Source organism: Orycteropus afer, unplaced genomic scaffold (assembly GCF_000298275.1).
Source record: "Orycteropus afer afer isolate SDZICR_OR568_19922 unplaced genomic scaffold, OryAfe1.0 scaffold00172, whole genome shotgun sequence".
Classification (NCBI taxonomy): Eukaryota; Metazoa; Chordata; class Mammalia; order Tubulidentata; family Orycteropodidae; genus Orycteropus; species Orycteropus afer.
In genome coordinates this window covers 5,981,004-5,998,799 of record NW_006921759.1, presented here as the reverse complement: position 1 = coordinate 5,998,799, position 17,796 = coordinate 5,981,004, and the positions used below count along the sequence as shown (strand labels likewise).

At 38.2% G+C, this 17,796-nt stretch overlaps 1 protein-coding gene across 1 annotated transcript in view; it reads right to left on the bottom strand.

The window, feature by feature from the left end:
• PRKG2 (protein kinase cGMP-dependent 2) overlaps positions 1–17,796 on the bottom strand; it is a 175,149-nt gene that overhangs the window by 9,980 nt on the left and 147,373 nt on the right. Inside the window, exons 14-15 of the mRNA XM_007946829.2 lie at positions 13,519–13,682; positions 2,432–2,554 (exon numbers count right to left, since the gene is read on the bottom strand). Coding sequence (XP_007945020.1) covers positions 2,432–2,554; positions 13,519–13,682 — 287 coding nt within the window. The remainder of the gene's footprint in view (positions 1–2,431; positions 2,555–13,518; positions 13,683–17,796) is intronic.

The window sequence follows — 17,796 nt, the reverse complement described above, 5'->3', positions numbered from 1 at the left end:
TTTTTTTTTGCCAATACCACAATTCAAAAGTATCAGTTCTTCTGCAGTCTTCCTTATTTGCTGTCTAGCTTTTATATATGAAGCATATGAAGGTATTGAAAATGCCATGATTTTGTTCAGGCTTAGCTTAGTTTTCAAAGTGACATCTTAGTTCTTAAATGCAAAAAAGAGGTGTTTTGCAGCAGATTTGCTCAATGCAATACATTGTTTGATTTCTTGAGTACTGCTTCCATTGACATTGATTGTGGATCCAATTAAAATGAAATGCTGGACAACTTCTTTTCTCTATTTATTGAGATGCTGCTTATGGGTCCAGTTGTGGGAGTTTTTGTTTTCTTTATGCTGATATATAATCAGTATTGAAGGCTGAAGTGTTTGATCTTCATCAGTGAGTGCTTCAAGTATTCTTCATTTTCAGCAAGCAAAATTATGTCATCTACATATTGCAGGTTATTAATGAGTTTTCCTCCAATCCCGATACTCCATTCTTATTCATGTAGTCTGCCTTCTCTGATTATTTGCTCAGCATACAGATTGAATAAGTATGTGAAAGGGTACAACCTTGATGCACACTTTTCCTGATTTTAAACCATGCAGTATCTCTTGTTCTGTTTGAATGGCAGCCTCTTGGTCTATGTACAAGTTCCTCATGAGAACAATTAAGTGTTCTGGAATTCCCATTCTTTGCAGTGTTATCTATAATTTGTTATGATCCACCCTGTCAAATGTCATGGTCAATAAAACACAAGTAAACATCTTCCTGATATTCTTTGCTTTCAGCCAAGATCCATCTGACATCAGCAATGATAGTACTGATTCCATGTCCTCTTTTGCACCCAGCTTGAACTTCTGGAAGTTCCCTGTCAATGTACTGCTGCAACCCATTTTTTTTTTCAATTTTCTTTAGCAAAATTTGACTTCTGTGTGATATTAATGATATGATGCGATTATTTCTGCCTTCTGTTGGATCACCTTTCTTGGGAACAGGCACAAATATTGATCTCTTCCAATCTGTTAGCCAGGTAGCTGTCTTCCAAATTTTTCAGCATAAATAAGTGAGCACCTTTAGCATTGCGTCCATTTGTTGAAACATCTCAATGGGTATTCCATCAATTCCTGGAGCCTTGTTTTTTGGCACCAGTGGTTGGTGTGTAAATCTGAAGAATAGTCTATTAACTGGTCTTCTCTATAGGTGTATGGATATTATCCTGTCACTAACAATGTTGTGTTGTTGTTGTTGTTGTTATGTGCCGTCAAGTCAGACCTGACTCATAGCAACCGCTCCTTGGGTTTCCGAGGCAGTGTCATTACAGAAGTAGATTGCCTCATCTTCCTTCCGAGGAATGGCTGTTGGGTTTGAACTGCCAGCCCTCTGATTAGCAGTCAAATGCCTTAGGCATTATGCTATCACTTTAGGATAAACCTCAAAGTGTTTTTTTTAAACAAATGTGCCACCCATTTGTCAGTTTGTTGTACAGTGGTGACATGCAAGTTGTTGTGATACCCAGAGCTATTCCAACAGTATTTCAAATACTTACAAGGTCACTAAGATAGACAGGTTTCAGTGGAGACTAAGTCTAGGAAGAAGGACTTGTTGATCTACTTCTGAAAAAAACCGGTCAGTGAAAACCTTATGGATAGAAGTGGAACACTGTCTGGTACAGAGCCAGAAGATGAGCCCCTCAGGTGGAAAAGCACTCAAAATATGACTGATGAAGAGTTATTTCCTTAAAATAGTATTGATGTTAATGACATGGATGAAGTAAATCTTTAGGGACCTTCATTTGTTGACACGGCATGACTCAAGATGAGAAGAAACAGCTGCAAACATCCATTCATAATTGGAATGTATGAGGTATGAATCAAGGAAAATTGAAAGTTGTCAAAAATTAAATAGAACATTTGACTATTGATATCCTAGGCACTGGTGAGCTTAAATGGACTAGCATTGCCCATTCATTCAATAACAGATAAAAAAGATTCCCAAAGGTAATCTGAAAAATGTAGGTCTCTTTCATTCTGTAAGTAGCTACTGTGATTCTGTAAAGTTCTGAGGGGCACTGGACTTCTTCTAATCTAAAGGTTTTGGCAGTTTTAACTCAATCAGTGGTACAACCTAAATATTACAGCCAAGAAAATGCTATGGTGTTCTCTTTTACTCTGTAACATGCAGGGTTGCCATGATTTAGAATTGACTCAATGGCAACGTTTTTGGTTTTGGCATTGCCATAATATAAGATAAATTCAAACTCCTAAATTAAACTGCAATACAGAAAACGGCTGTCTTTAAATGTAATTTAACTACATAGGAAAGTACAAAAGTAAATATGTAGTGAACTTTAAAATGTATGAGAAAAGAAATTGGAAGGCTTCTCACTTTCCCCAAGACAAAAAGTTATTGCATTCCTATTCCTATAATTGTCATTCTCACCTGCATAGCCTCCGAATCAAATCCTCAGGTCGTCTTGTTATCTTTCTGGGAAAATCCATTTTTTCAATCCCCTTGAGAATCAAATTGTAGGTCATCATTTGGTCAATCCCAGAAAAGGGTGGGCTAAGGAAAATCCAAAATAGGACACGTTAGAATCAGAGTCTGAGGCATATTTGGAAATTATCAATTTATTTCACCTTTTCTCTCTCCCTTCCTTCCTTCCTTCCTTTCTTTGATTGTTTCATAACAAATACAGATATATGTTAGAAAATCATTCAGGTAATTTCATAGCACTTAACAAATAATACACATACACATACACATATAATTTGTCAGGTGGTGTTATTCACTAAAAAGAAATATAAATCAAGGGGTAGAGAGTGACAGTGAGAAGTGTGTGTGTGTGTGTGTGTGTGTGTGTGTGTTTAGACAGAGTGAATTGGAAAAGCTTCTCTGATAAGTTGACAATTGAGCAGAAATATGAATGAAGAGAGAGAGTGAATGAGTCATGCTGGTATCTGTGAGTAGAGCAACTACAAAGACGATTAAGTCAGGAGCATGCAAGTGGTGTTCCTGGAACAGAGGAGGGCAATGTGGCTGGATGGAATGAGTGAAGAGTTCAGGAATATAGGAGATGATAGCAACATCCTATAGCTCTAATAGGCCATGGTAAGGATCTGGGTATATATTTAGAGTTGGATGATCTAATTTATAGCAGCCAACATGAGTTGCTTTTTTTGTTTTCTTGTTTGTTTTTAATGTATGGAGAATAAACTGTGGTGGTACTGGTGGGGAAGGAAAGCATGGTAGCTTGCACTAGGACAGCAGTGGTGAAGGTGGTGAGATATGGATGTTAAATCCTTTGGTCTAGGTGTTCACTGAGAGGAAAAAGATTGTGGTGAGGGGCAAATGGGTTGTTAAGAGGAGAATCAAGGGTTATGTTTTGAGCCAGCAGTTGCATTTAAAAAGCTGACATTCAGGGAAGAGTTTAGTGCTTAAGTATGATTTTGGGGAATCATCAGATAGTATTCGTGGTCATGGATTGTTGATAGCAACCAGGGAGTAAGTAGGTAGAAAAGAAGTCAAGAACTGAAGTGATCCAATGTTGAAAGGTCAGAAGGATAAGAAGGATCCAACCATGGAGACTGAGCAGGAGCTACCAGTATGGGAAAAGAAGTGAGAAAGAGGGATGTCTTTCAAGAAAAGAGAAAATTTCAAGACAAGTGCTGCAGACATGAATAAGAAGATAACTGAGAATTGACCACTGGATAATGGGTAACATTTTAAAGTAGACACTGTGCTTTTAAAAATAATTTGATATCTATTCTATTATGTTGTTTACTTTTAGAAAACTAAAGCTAACTTTCAGAAACTAATCTGTTGAATGTTGGTTATACTTGAAATTTTTTGAAACTGAGAGCTAGTAATAAACTTTCTAATAAACTTGAAATGAAGTTGGTGCACCAACCTTTCAGTTACCTGTTTCACTTGTAAAGAAAATGAGGTAGAAAAGCATGATGTTATTATGTTTTCAGTTACTTTTGTATTTACAGCTTTTGGAGGCTTTTTTCTCTTATTAGTTCTATTTTCATTGACCATTTGACTCGCTAGTATTGAGGGCATTTAAAATAAAATTTTCTCACACCCTTTCCTGAAAATCTTCACAAAAACCAATTTTGCGATGTTTTCCATTCTTTTCTTTTTAATGATAGATCATAGCCATTTGAGCAATTCCAATGTACTGTGTGTCTTTTTTTTTCCCCTTCCCTTCTTTATTCCCTCAGTGTAGCTCCTGACCCCTTTTAACCATTTATTCCAGCTAATGAAGAGATAGCTATATATTGTCCAATTCTCTGGTTACTCACAAGAACAATCATACATCTTTTAGAAATGCAGCTGACAATATTTCCAGGAATAAGAACTCAAACACCAGAAATAGAATTCTTTGACTCCTAAGACCTTAAGCAACTTTTCTTTCTCCATGTCTATCTGGAAATTTTTCACTTTCTTCCTTAGCATTCTTCAGCAATAAATATTTGAAACTCACTACAGATATTACAAAATAGTCTTTCAGATTTTTTTGCTCAATATATGTAAATAAGGAAGCAGGACTTATCTACAGGTAATCTATCATTAGTATCTGTAGTGTAAGAAGTTCAAGAAAACCTATGAAATTGGAGTTCTGGTAAGATGGTGGAATAGTCAGACAAACTACACAGACTCTCTTCAACAAAGAAAAGAGGAACCAATTAACACAGACTCAGAAGCTAATCCTGGAGAACAGAGCTTTGAAAGGTAGGATAGAGCAGTGGACTAAACTCCAACTAGTAGAAGAACCTGCACAAAATCAGTGAAAAAGGAGACATACAGAGCTGTGGACTGTCAGTGATCCTGACAGCATGGACAATCTGGGTATTTCCAAGTGGTGCTGGGAACCTAAGAATTAACCTAAAAATTGGCCCTGCTAGCCAGGGGCTGCACTGGGGAATGCAGTGGTGGTTGGTGAATAAAAGGAGAAAGAGTGTAGAAGGAGACAAACTGAGCTGCAGACTTTTGTTGGTCTGGAGAGTACATCCATTTTGAATGTTTACAAGCAGTTTGACCATTTGGGATATTTAAAGCTACAGCTCTATCTCAGATTCCAGGGACCTGAGAATAGGCTCCACTTGCCAGGGACAATAAAGACATATCAGACACTGAGGACTAGAAAGGTGCAATATTACCCTTGTTACTCTTATACCCCATACACTCTTGGTGAATGAAGGTGTGGCTATTCCTCATCCCCACCCATCTTCTGGGCTGGCAGGAATTCCAGCCCAGTCTGTGTGCTCTGAAGGAGCCTGGGTGCCCTGACCTGCCCCACCCAGATATGTTTTCTTTTTTTTCGGTTTGTTGTTCTTGTCTGTTTTAAAATTTGTTTTCTTTCTTCTTCTTCTCCTTCTTCTTCTCCTTCTTCCTCTTCCTCTTCCTTCTTCCTTCTTCTTCTTTTTCCATTCCTTTTTTATTATTATTCTTTTTTATTCCCATCACAGGTTCTAGTTTTTGGATTTTTCTCTCTTCCTTTTTCCTGGTTTCCATTTTTTTTTCCTTCTTGTGGTTCTTTCCATTCCTTGTTTTTCTTTTTACATTTTTCGCATTTTTTTCCTTCATTATTCTTCAGCCCTATCTATTTTCTCTTATTCTCCACTCCCTAGATATTGTGGGTGCTTTCCCCCTTTTCTATTCATATTTCTTTTGTCTTTTTAAAGTATTTCTTTAAATATTTTCTCTCAATTATTGCCTTTCCACCTTTATAACTTTTTTTTTTTTTTCTCTTTCCTCTTTCTGATGATTCTTCTTCCTATTTGCTTATGTGGTGTGTATTTTTTTTTTTTTCCTCTTACTGTTACTTTTTTGATTGCTGTACACAAGGCAAAGTCATAGAAACAAGGGACCAGGATATAGACCTGATTTTTGTCTAACTGAGTGGGAGAGAACACCCATGACCACATGCAAGTGGTGTTCCTGGAACAGAGGAAGGCAATGTGGCTGGATGGAGTGAGTAAGGAGATCAGGAATATAGGAGATGATAGCAACATCCTATAGCTCTAATAGGCTGTGGTAAGGATCTGGGCATATATTTAGAGTTGGTGATCTAATTTATGACCCAACCACACCTGCACCTCCTGTAGCTCCACTTACTGAGTGAGGAACATTACTTTTTTCTACACAAACTGACCAATGATACATAATAACTGGTAAGAGCCTGACTCACTATATACTGCTCTTCATGGTTAACAGACCTGTGCAACCACTCTCATTCTCTATCACACCCACCAGAAGACAGGTGGTAAGTACATGAGTGCTGCAACTATCAAATAGAGGAGCACAGTACCTTGCTTACTCAGATATATCCAAAAGAAAAAGAAAATGAAATCTTTGGTGAATCACTTCAACATACAATCATCAATTAAGTATAAATACAACAACTTCATAATGTCTTAGAGACAACAGACCATCACAGTCCACACAAAGAAGCAAGATAAAGTGGTGGAAACAAGGGAGCAAGATACAGACCCAGAACATATCCTTGAGGAAGAAGCAGCATTGGAACTTCCTGATAAGAAATTCAAAAGAATTACACTTAGGTGTCTTCAAAGGCTTGAGAGACAGATCAAGGAAAACACTGACAAAAATAAGGAAAACACAGACAAAATCTTAGAACAATTTCAGAAAGAAATACAAGAATAAAATGACAAAATAAATTAAAAATTAGAAATGATATAAAATCTACAGTTAGAAATCCAGAAGATTAATACTAAATTTTCAGAAATAGATAACATATTGAACAGGCAAAAAGAAGAACTGAATCAATGGAAGACTGAATTAGTTAGATTGAAGACAAATACCTCAATAGATCTTTGGAAAGGGATCAATAATAAAAATGATCAAAGCAAAATGAAGAAAGCCTAAGATCCATCAAGAAGAATAACCTACATGTAATTGGAATTCCAGAACAGGAAGAGAGAAATAAATGCACAGAGAAAACTGTCAAAGATTTGTTGGAAGAGAACTTCCTTGATATGATGAAAGATGAGAATATATCCATTCAGGAAGTCCTATGAACCCCAAACAGGATAGACTCCAGAAGAAAATCACCAAGGCATATCATCATGAAACACACCAAAACCAAAGACAAAGCATCCTGAAAGCAGTGTGAGAAAAATGAAAAGTTACCTACAAAGGGTAACCAACAAGATTAAACTCTGATTTCTCAACAGAAATCATGAAAGGGAGAAGGCAATGGGATGGTATATATAAAAAGAGAACAGTTTCCAACCAAGAATTAGATACCCAGTAAAACTGTCGCTCAAATGGCATGGTGAAATTAGGAGATTTCCAGATAAGCAGATATTAAGGAAATTAGTTAAAACCAGACAAACCTAACAACAAATACCAAAGGGGGTCCTTTGGACAGAGAGCCAATAATAGTAAACAACAACTGACTATTAATACACATGATGACATGATCCAGAAACCAACCCAGTTATGGAAGTATCCAAAATAAAATAAGCTTACAAGATTGTAAACAGGCAAATTTAAAAAAGGAAAAGAGGGAGGAAATACAAATAGCATGAACAAGAAACAGAATGGGCAACATCACAACAGAACCAACTGAAACAAAAAAGACAGTATCAGGGTACTATGAAGAACTGTACTCCAACAAACTTGACAATCTAGAAGAAATGGACAGATTTCTAGGAACACACTACATATTTAAACTAACACAGATTAAGCTGGAAAAGTTGAGCAGATCCATAACAAAAGAAAAAATTGAACAGGTCATAAAAAAAAATTATCAACAAAAAAGGTCCTGGCCCAGATGGTTTCACTGGAGAAGTAGACCAAACATTCAGAGAAGAACTGACACCAATCCTATTCAAACTATTCCAAAATATAGAAAAGGATGAAATCCTCCCAAATTCATTTTATGAAGCAAGCATAACCTTGATACCAAAACCAGGCAAAGACATCACTCAAAGGAACACTACAGACCATTATCTCTTATGAATATAGATGCAAAAATCCTCAACAAAATCCTAGCCAATAGACTCCAACAACATAAAAAAAATAATAATACCTTATGACCAAGTGGGGTTCATATCAGGTATGCAGGGATGGTTCAACATTAGAAAAATAATCAGTGTCATCCACCACATAAACAAAACAAAAGAACCACATGATCATATCAATTGATGCAGAAAAGGTATTTGATAAAATCTAACACCCATTCCTGATCAAAACAGTAAAATAGGAATGGAAGGGACATTCCTCAATATAATAAAGGGCATATATGAAATATTATTCTTAATGGGGCCAATATTATTCTTAATGGGGCCAATATTATTCTTAATGGAGAGAGACTGAAACCATTCCCCTTGTGAACAGGAATCAGACAAGGATGTCCTCTCTCACCACTTCTATTCAACATTGTATTGGAAGTACTAGAGGGCAGTAAGGCAAAAAAGGGAAATCAAAGGCATGCAAATTGGTAAGGAAGAAGTCAAACTATCCCTATTTGCTGATGATATGATCCTGTACCAAACTAGCAAGTGAGGATAGAATAAAGATTGTTCTGGATATGCAAAATCTCAACTCTCCCACATAGTTTTTCTCTACCACAATGAGAACTGAACAGTTATTAAAACTGACAGTTACTGATTTGGGGAAAAACCAAAAATTATGCATTATTACTAGTTATCTATTGCTGTGTAAGGAGCTCTGGTAGCTTAGTGCCTAAGGCACTTGACTGCTAACCAGAAGGCTGGCGGTTCAAACCCACCAGCCACTCCTCGGAAGGAAGATGGGGCAATCTACTTCCATAGTGATACTGCCTCAGAAACCCAAGGAGGGGTCTCTATGAATTGAGTCCGACTCGATGGCACATAACAACAACAACAACAACAACAATGATCCTGTACCTAGAAAACCCAAGAGACTAGCAAAAAAATCTGCTGGGACTAATGACAGATTTAGCATAATGGCAGGATATAAGATCAACATCTAAAAATCTGTTGGATTCTTCTACACCAGCCAAGAGATTGCTGAAAAAGAAATAAGGAAAGCAATACCATTTATAATAGCTACCAAAAAAATAAAATACTTGGGAATAAATCTTACCAGGGACACAAAAGACCTGTACAAAGAAAATTATAAAAAAAAACCTACTCAAAGAAACCATAAGAGATCCACATAAATGGAAGAATGTACCATGCTTGTGGACAGAGAGATGGAACATTGTGAAGATGTCATTTCTACCCAAAGCAATCTATACATTCAAAGCAATCCCAATCCAGATCCCATCAACATTCTTTAAGGATATGGAAAAACCAATCACTAGTTTTATTTAGAAAGCAAAGAGACCTTAGGTAACAAAGCAATATTGAAGAAGAAGAATAAAGTAGGAGGTCTCACTCTCCCAGATCTCAAAACCTACTATGTAGCCACGGTAGTCAAAACTGCCTGGTATTGGTACAACAATGGACACATAGACCAATGCCAGAAATAGATGCATTGACATATGGTCAACTGATCTTTGACAAAGAGCTGAAATTAAATGGGGAAGATATTAACTATTTAACAAATGGTGCTAGCAAAACTGGATATCCATTTGCAGAAAAATGAAACAAGATCCATACCTCACACCATACATAAAAACTAACTCCAGATGGATCAAAACTTAAATGTGAAACCTAAAACTATAACGTTCCTCAAGGAAAAATCAGGGGCAAATTTAGGCCCCCCATAGCTCTGCTAGCATAGTGCCTAAGGCATAGTGCCTAAACCAAAAGGCTGGTGGTTCAAACCCACCAGCCACTCCTCAGAAGGAAAGTTGGGCAATCTACTTCCATAGTGATACTGCCTCAGAAATCCAAGGAGGGACTGCTATGAGTTGGGTCTGACTTGATAGCATATAACAACAATAACAACAATATATGACACAAATAGACTATCAAGCATAACCCAAAATGAACAAACAGCTGAAGATAAACTAGATGAATGGGACCTTCTAAAAATTAAATTTTTATGTGTTTGAAAAACTTCTCCAAAAGAGTAAAAACAGATCCTACAGAGTGGGAAAAAATACTTGGCAATGACATATCTGACAAGGGACTAATCTCTAAAATTTATAGAAAACTCCAACACCTCAACAACAAAAACACAAATAATCCATTTCAAAAATGGGCAGTAGACATGTATAGACACTTCACCAAAGAGGATATTCAGGCAGCCTGCAAACATATGAAGAAGTGCTCATGATCATTAGCCATCAGAGAGATGCAAATCAAAACAACAGTGAGATATCATCTTGCACCAGCAGTAGTAGTAAAACTCAACAAGACAGAAAACAAATGCTGGTGAGAATGTGGAGAGATTGTGACTCTCATGCACTGCTGGTGAGACTGCAAAATAATGCAACCACTGTGGAAAGCAGTGTGGTGATTCCTTAAAAAGCTGGAATTAGAAATATCATTTGACCCAGAAATCCCATTACTAGGTATGCAGTTATTTACTAAAGAGAGATCCAGGACAAGAACAGATATATGCACACCCATGTTCATCACAGCACTATGTACAGTAGCAAAAAGATGGAAACAACTTAGGTGCCCATCAACAGAAGAATGGATAACCAAAGTACATACACACAATAGAATACTATACAATCCTAAAGAATAATGTAGAATACACAAAACACCACATAATGGGCATAAACTTGGAGGACATTATGCTGAGTGAAATAAGTCTATCACAGAAGGACAAATATTGTATTAGTCCGTTATTGTGAAAAGTCAAGGAAAGGTTTATATGTGGAAGGAAACTTTCTTTGTTGGTTATTAGGGGTGGGAAACAAGGGGAGGGAACAGTGCTAGATAGGTAGAGTCAAGTATTGATTTGGGTGAAGGGAAGGGCAATGCACCAAATGTGAGTGATCAACACAGTAGCATTGAGGAACAGGAAGACATAGAGAGGTAAATAGGAGATACAGACGACAAAGATGAACCCTTTTTCACATGCAGTACTGTGTTGTCAGTGTTGGCAAACATTCATATATGGGTGGATATGTGGGTGGTCAGGCTGAATGATCAGGTATGTCTAGGCAGGCGGAATGTATAGGTTTGACAGACTGTGTATGTACAAGCATATTTGTATGTTTTATAAGAATGTCCAGGTATATAGTAGAGCTGACAAGGGACAAGGTTGTGTTGACTTGTTGGCCACAACTAGCTACCCAAAGGGAGAGAGCAGTTGCACCTGTGGGCTCAGGACCATGGTCCCAGGGGACATCAAGCTCAATTGGTGTACACAAAAACATTGTTCCCCATCCTACTTTAGTGAGCAGTGACTGGGATCTTAAAAGCTTGCAAGCAGCCATCTCATGCAGAGCAATGAAGAATGAAGAAAAGCAAAAACACATGGAAACAGTTAGTCCAAGGGACTAGTACACCATGTGATCCTCAGCCTATATGACTATGAGAAATGGAGAACTAAATGGTGCCCAACTACCACTGCCAACCACTTGAAGGGGAATCTATGTAGCAGATCCTGGATAGAGTGGGAGAACAATGTAGAACAAAACTCAAAATCATTAAAAAGAAAAAATGGACAATGTTTGCTGGTCTGATAGAGCCTGGAGAAACCCCTGAGGCTATGGCCTTAGCTGCCCTTCGGTCTGGAATTGAACCCACTCTGGTGGCTTCCAACCAAACAAAAGACAGGCATATGAGCTGAACATTTTCATTAGGTGGATATATTCCTTGGACAGATCAATCATGGGAGAATAGAAGGGCTGTGTATGCACAGGGAGACAGCTCAGGGGACGGGAGTGCATGGAGGGGAAGAACACAGGGAAGAGGTAACTATGGGGAGGAAGTGGGAAGAGGGCTTTGTGGAATATTGCAGTCAATGTCATGAGACAAAATGTATGTGAACTGCTGTATGGAAAATGAATTTGCTCTGTAAACTTTCACCCAAATCACTAAAAATTTAAAAGAAAATCTATGAAATTATATTTTTGTAGGAGCTCTGGTAGCATAGTGCCTAAGGCACTTGACTGCTAACCAGAAGGCTGGCGGTTCAAACCCACCAGCCACTCCTCCGAAGGAAGGTTGGGCAATCCTACTTCCGTAGTGATACTGCCTCGGAAACCCAAGGAGGGGTCGCTATGAGTTGGGGCCGACTCCATGGCACATAACAACAACAACAACAGAGTACGTATGGTGATTTTTATTCCTATGGATGGATTCATTGTGTTATTTCTTATGACATTCCATATGTGACTCCTCCCTGATGTTAAGACTGAGAATATTTAGTAAGGACACAATATAAGGATTGTCAAATCTATCAATCAGAAATTCAGGTACAAAACCTGAATTACAAAAAGCAAACTAATCTGCATCTCTGTGTGTATGTATACATTATATTATAAATATATACATGGCACACATGTGTAATGGAAGGTCCATTATATTTCGAATCAGATGACATGGGATCAAATCCCTGATCTTAGCCAGATAGCTCTCTGACATGGTTATCCATTCTATAAAACAAATCGTAACACAATTTTAAATCACAAAATAATAATAGAAATTCCTGCCTTATCTTCCACACACATTTGTGAAAACTAAATTAGAGTCCATGAAAGTGCTCTGTAAACCTTACTTTACAAATATAAGGTATATATAGTGTATGTGTGTCTGTGTTAAATATTTGGGATCCTGAATTCATTAATACAACTCTTTAATCTCTTAGAGAATGACAATTCAATTTTAACTGCTAAAACTCCTGCTGTGTCTTGTCCCTGTTCATTAGCACCTCTAGCAAGGAGTTGACAAGGGGATTAAAATTTTAAATCCAGAAATGCTGCTTTCTTTTAGCATTTCTGGCTAATGATTTGTTGGGAAGATCGAAGAAGAACATAGCTAAATTTAGCTTAATTGATTGACAGATTCAATTTAAATATGATTGCTATTTCCTCAAGTTTCAAAAAAAAAAAAAGGTAGGGGGAATAAGAGATAATAATATAGTCCACAAGTTTATTTCTCTTATTCTTATGTTTGATTATCAAAATCTTCACACACTTAATAAGTTATCCATAACGATAAACCAACCAAACCAAACCCACTGCTATCGAATTGATTCTAACTCACAGTGACTCCTATTGGGTTTCCAAGGTGGTCTTTACAGAAGCAGATTGCCTCATCTTCCTTCTGCAGAGTGGCTGATGGGTTTGAACCACAAACCTTCTGGTCAGCCTTAGGCAGTCTTAGGCACTGCACCACCAGAGGTTCTTATCTATAACAATAGGCTCTGCCATTTTAGGAAGACCATAGCACCTCTATACTCTTTTCCCTTCACCTCGCTGAATCTTTCCTGCATGTTATATACTAGAAGCATGCAGGATACAGGATAATGTGAAGAGCAAAAGACCTCATGTTTAATAAAAAAAAAATTCAAAAATATTAAATTCCTAAATTATATCCATTTATTGTTAGTAAGTTACTTTTTCACTTGTCTGAACAAGCTGAAAAATGTATGAAGGCACTTACTTGCCAGTGAGGAGCTCATACACAAGGATTCCCAGGGACCAAAAATCCACACTAAAGTCATGTCCTTTGTTGAGAATGACTTCAGGAGCTACATACTCTGGGGTCCCACAGAATGTCCATGTTTTCTGTCCAGATCCTATTTTCTTTGCAAACCCAAAGTCAACCTGGCAAAAAATGACAAAGAAATTTTCATAGTCCATACAACTCATGTTCCTCTGTAAGTGTTCCTGTATTTTCCAATCTTCTTTCTGCATCCCCACCCTCTCTTCACACTACATGTTCACACACACACACACACACACACACACACACACTGGCCCTCTTACTTATTCTCCTGCAGAAATTACGTATCAATTTAGGTGCACTGATAAAGGTCAATGCACAGACCTCCATGCTCACCCCCTTGAAAGAACATAAGGAGTTTAGCAAGGGGAAGCCATGGTAACACATTTGAAACTCAAGGCAAGTAGGACTAAAATACTTTTCAAATTAAGGGTGGTATTCATTGGGAAGAGGAAGAGAGGAAGAAGCAATGGACCCAGGTGCACTTAAAGCTCCATCAAGGAAGGAAAGACAATAGCAGAATTGGGAGCTTATTAAAGAGGACTGCTATGGGTTGATTTGACCCAAAACGATAAGTTCAAGACCTAACCCTTTGGTACCTGGGAATATGACCTATTTGGAAATATTATGTTTGTAGAAATAACTAGTTAAGCTAAAATGAGGTGCCATAATCCAGTATGACTGATGCCCTTATAAAAATAAAACAAGAGATGCAGAGACAGACACAGAAGGAAGATGGCCATGTGAAGAAGCAGGCGAGACTGGAGTTATGCTGCCACAGCTACGGAATGCATGGGACTACCAGAGGCCGGAAAAGACGAAGAAGGATTTTTCCCTAGAGCCTTCAGAGACAGCACGACCTTGCTGACACACTGAATTCAGATTTCTAACCTCTAGAACTGTAAGACAATAATTTATGTTCTTACAAGTTTCTCAGTCAGTGGTATTTTGTTACAAATCCCTAGGAAACTAATACACGAACCATTGTAGAAGAGAAAGGTACTTAAAGCTCTGGACAGTCTTTTCAAATCATTATGCACAATGAATGTCTGCACCCTCTAAATTTTGGCAGTCCAAGACAAAACCAGATCATCTCAACTTTGGCTGGGTTCTGAACACTGGCAGCCTTCTCTGGAAAGCATTAGATCATGCTCGATTCCATTTATTGACTCCACAAGCAGGCATTTAGCACCTATTTTTAATTATTCAACAACTACTTTTAGTTCATAGGCTAGGCTTTGGGCTAGACACACACATATGTGACTATGAGAAGATCAGAGTTTGGGGAATACTTACAAGTTGTTGTTGTTGTTGTTGTTGTTGTTATTTGCCGTTGAGTCGGCCCCGACTCATAGCAACCCCTCCTTGGGTTTCCGAGCCAGTATCACTACGGAAGTAGGATTGCCCAACCTTCCTTCCAAGGAGTGGCTGGTGGGTTTGAACAGCCAGCCGTCTGGTTAGCAGGCAAGTGTCTTAGCCACTATGTTACCAGAGTACAGGATTAATATTTGCCTTAGTTTTCTAGTGCTGCCATACAGGAATAACCACAAGTGGGTGGGTATCTTTTAAAGAACAAGAATTTCTTTTCTTACAGTTGAAGAGGTAAGAAGTCTGAATTCAGGGCACTGGCTCCAGGGGAAGGCTCTCTCTCATTCTGGGGTAAGGTCCTTGTCTGATAATGCATTTGTAGTCTAACATTCTTTATTCCTTGGAGATCTTCATGTGGCATCTATCTCCCTTCATTTGTGGTTTATGCTGTCTTGTCTCTGTGTGTATGCTGTTTCTTATAACTCAGAAGGGAGTAGGTTTAAGATGCACCTTATACTTTGTATAAACTAATTAACATAACAAAGGACACTCTATGCCCAAAAGGGATTACAGTCACATGTATAGGGATTAGGATTCCAACATATATTTCGGGGGTGGGGGGCACAATTCAATCTATAAAGATATTATACCATTTGATTCATGACACGTTGTTGTTGTTGTTATATGCCGTTGAGTGGGACCCGACTCATAGCGACCCCTCCTTGGGTTTCCGAGGCAGTATCACTAGGGAAGTAGATTGCCAAATCTTCCTTCCGAGGAGTGGCTGGTGGGTTTGAACCGCCAGCCTTCTGGTTAGCAGTCAAGTGCCTTAGGCACTATGCTACCAGAGCTCCCTCATGACACATTAGAAGATTATAAAAAGTATAAACTCAGAGGGAAGAGAAACATACTTCTGGAGCGTGAGAGAGAAGATGGCTGGGAAGATGTCACTAAGGAGTGATATTTGAGACAGGCCCTGACTGAAGATTAAGAGTTCTCAGAAGAATGAATCAGTGCTATCCTTAGCTGTCTTTTCAGAATAGGCCCCTCCACTTCTCTGAGCTGCTATTCAAGGAGTTCTGTGCACAGAATAGAGATAGGAAAGGCAGACATAAAAGAAGGCTTGCTCATTGACTCAAGGCAGTGCATATAACTGAAATCCTGCCCTGCAAAACAAACAGTCGATTTCCTTCCACAGAGGTTTTTAGCATGTACTTTCATCTCCAATCTACACACATATTATTTTAATAAAACTGTCCTCTACCTCCTTCAAGTCAGTAGGCATACAAGTTATTTCTGGACATACATGTACATTTTAATAGCTTAATTATGCATGGGCAATCTCAGCAATATATGATGATCTTGGCTAAAAAATTACATAAATAGAGTCAAGATGTAAAAATTAGCCCTCACCTAAAAAAGTATGAGTCAATGAACTAGAAAATCTACTCTCCTACATACGTATTCAAATACTAATTTAAAATTTTTGTTTTACCTTAATTAAAAATCTTAGAAATGTACCACTTTACTGATATTTTTTAGAATTTATCATAGAGTGGCAAGGATTCCCTTATTAAAAAAAGGGAATTTAAACACCTAATTTGAAGTGGGCTTCTGCTGTTTTCTTTCATCTGCACAGAATGACTTACAAAGATACTATCTGAGAGATGGCTGGGGATATTATGAAATTAAAATCTATAACCAGCTGAGATTAGCATATCTACTTGTTCCTAAGAGAACTGAAAAATGATTTTAAATATGAAAATCCAAGCTAAACACTAAACTTTAGGAGACAAGAAAGCAATGCTTACAATTACATTTGGAGGCACACATAGATGGAAATATTATTACATTTTGTTAGGTTATAATATACAATAGCCTTTCAATTCACTTTTTCATTGCATTTAAGTTTTCCTTTTAAGAATTTCTGAAAATTCATTAGTATTTAGAAGAATTTTTTGTTTTGTTTTTCATCTCTATAAGTGTTTTTTTTAAATAAGTAGTATATTTGCATAGTTGATTTTGCTTCTGTAATGTTTGCAAATTGATATAAATGATTACAGAGATTGCAATGAGATGGTGGCAATAATTATATTAAAATTTTAAGATTTATGAAAACTCACCATTTTTTTAATTCCCTTTGATCATGTCTACCTCAATCTAATCTTTAGGTCTGAGGAAACTGGGACTCAGATTTATTTAAACTCATACGTCTAAAGAAGGCCCAAATCTTCTGGTGTCAAGTCCTATGACTTTTCTTTCTTTTTTTTGAGCGTGCTGAGGGCTGGTCCGCTCCGTGTCTGTATTTCCACTTGTTACAATAAGCCTGTAGGGAGCTTGGCTTTGGTTCCAAAGATGGAATAAGACATGGGGGAGTGGTGGGTAACCGGGCGCGGGCGCCAGTCGGGAGCCGCGGGGATTCTCAAGGGGGCCAAGAGGGGAATGCAGAGCGCGAAGGAGGGGCCAGGCCTGAAGGCAGGGAGTCTTCGTCCTGGCGGGTCCCTCTCCGCCTGGCACAGGCCCCGCCCCGCTCCAGAAGCCCCTATGCATTTTCCATACAAGCCATGCTACCTCTGTTTTGAGGAGCCCTGGTGGTGTAATGGCTAAGCATTAGGCTGCTAACCAAAAGATTGGTGGTTCAAACCCACCAGCTGCCCTGCAGGAGAAACAAACTGGTGATCTGATCCCTTAAAGATTATAGCCTGGGAAATACTATAGGGAAGTTCTACTCTGTCATATTGGGTCATTATGAGTTTGGAATCAAAGGCATACCACCATACTTCTGTTTTGTACCACCACGGATGATACTAGCAGGTTGTTGTTGTTGTTGTTATGTGCCATCGAGTCGGCCCCGACTCATAGCGACCCCTCCTTGGGTTTCCGAGGCAGTATCACTACGGAAGTAGG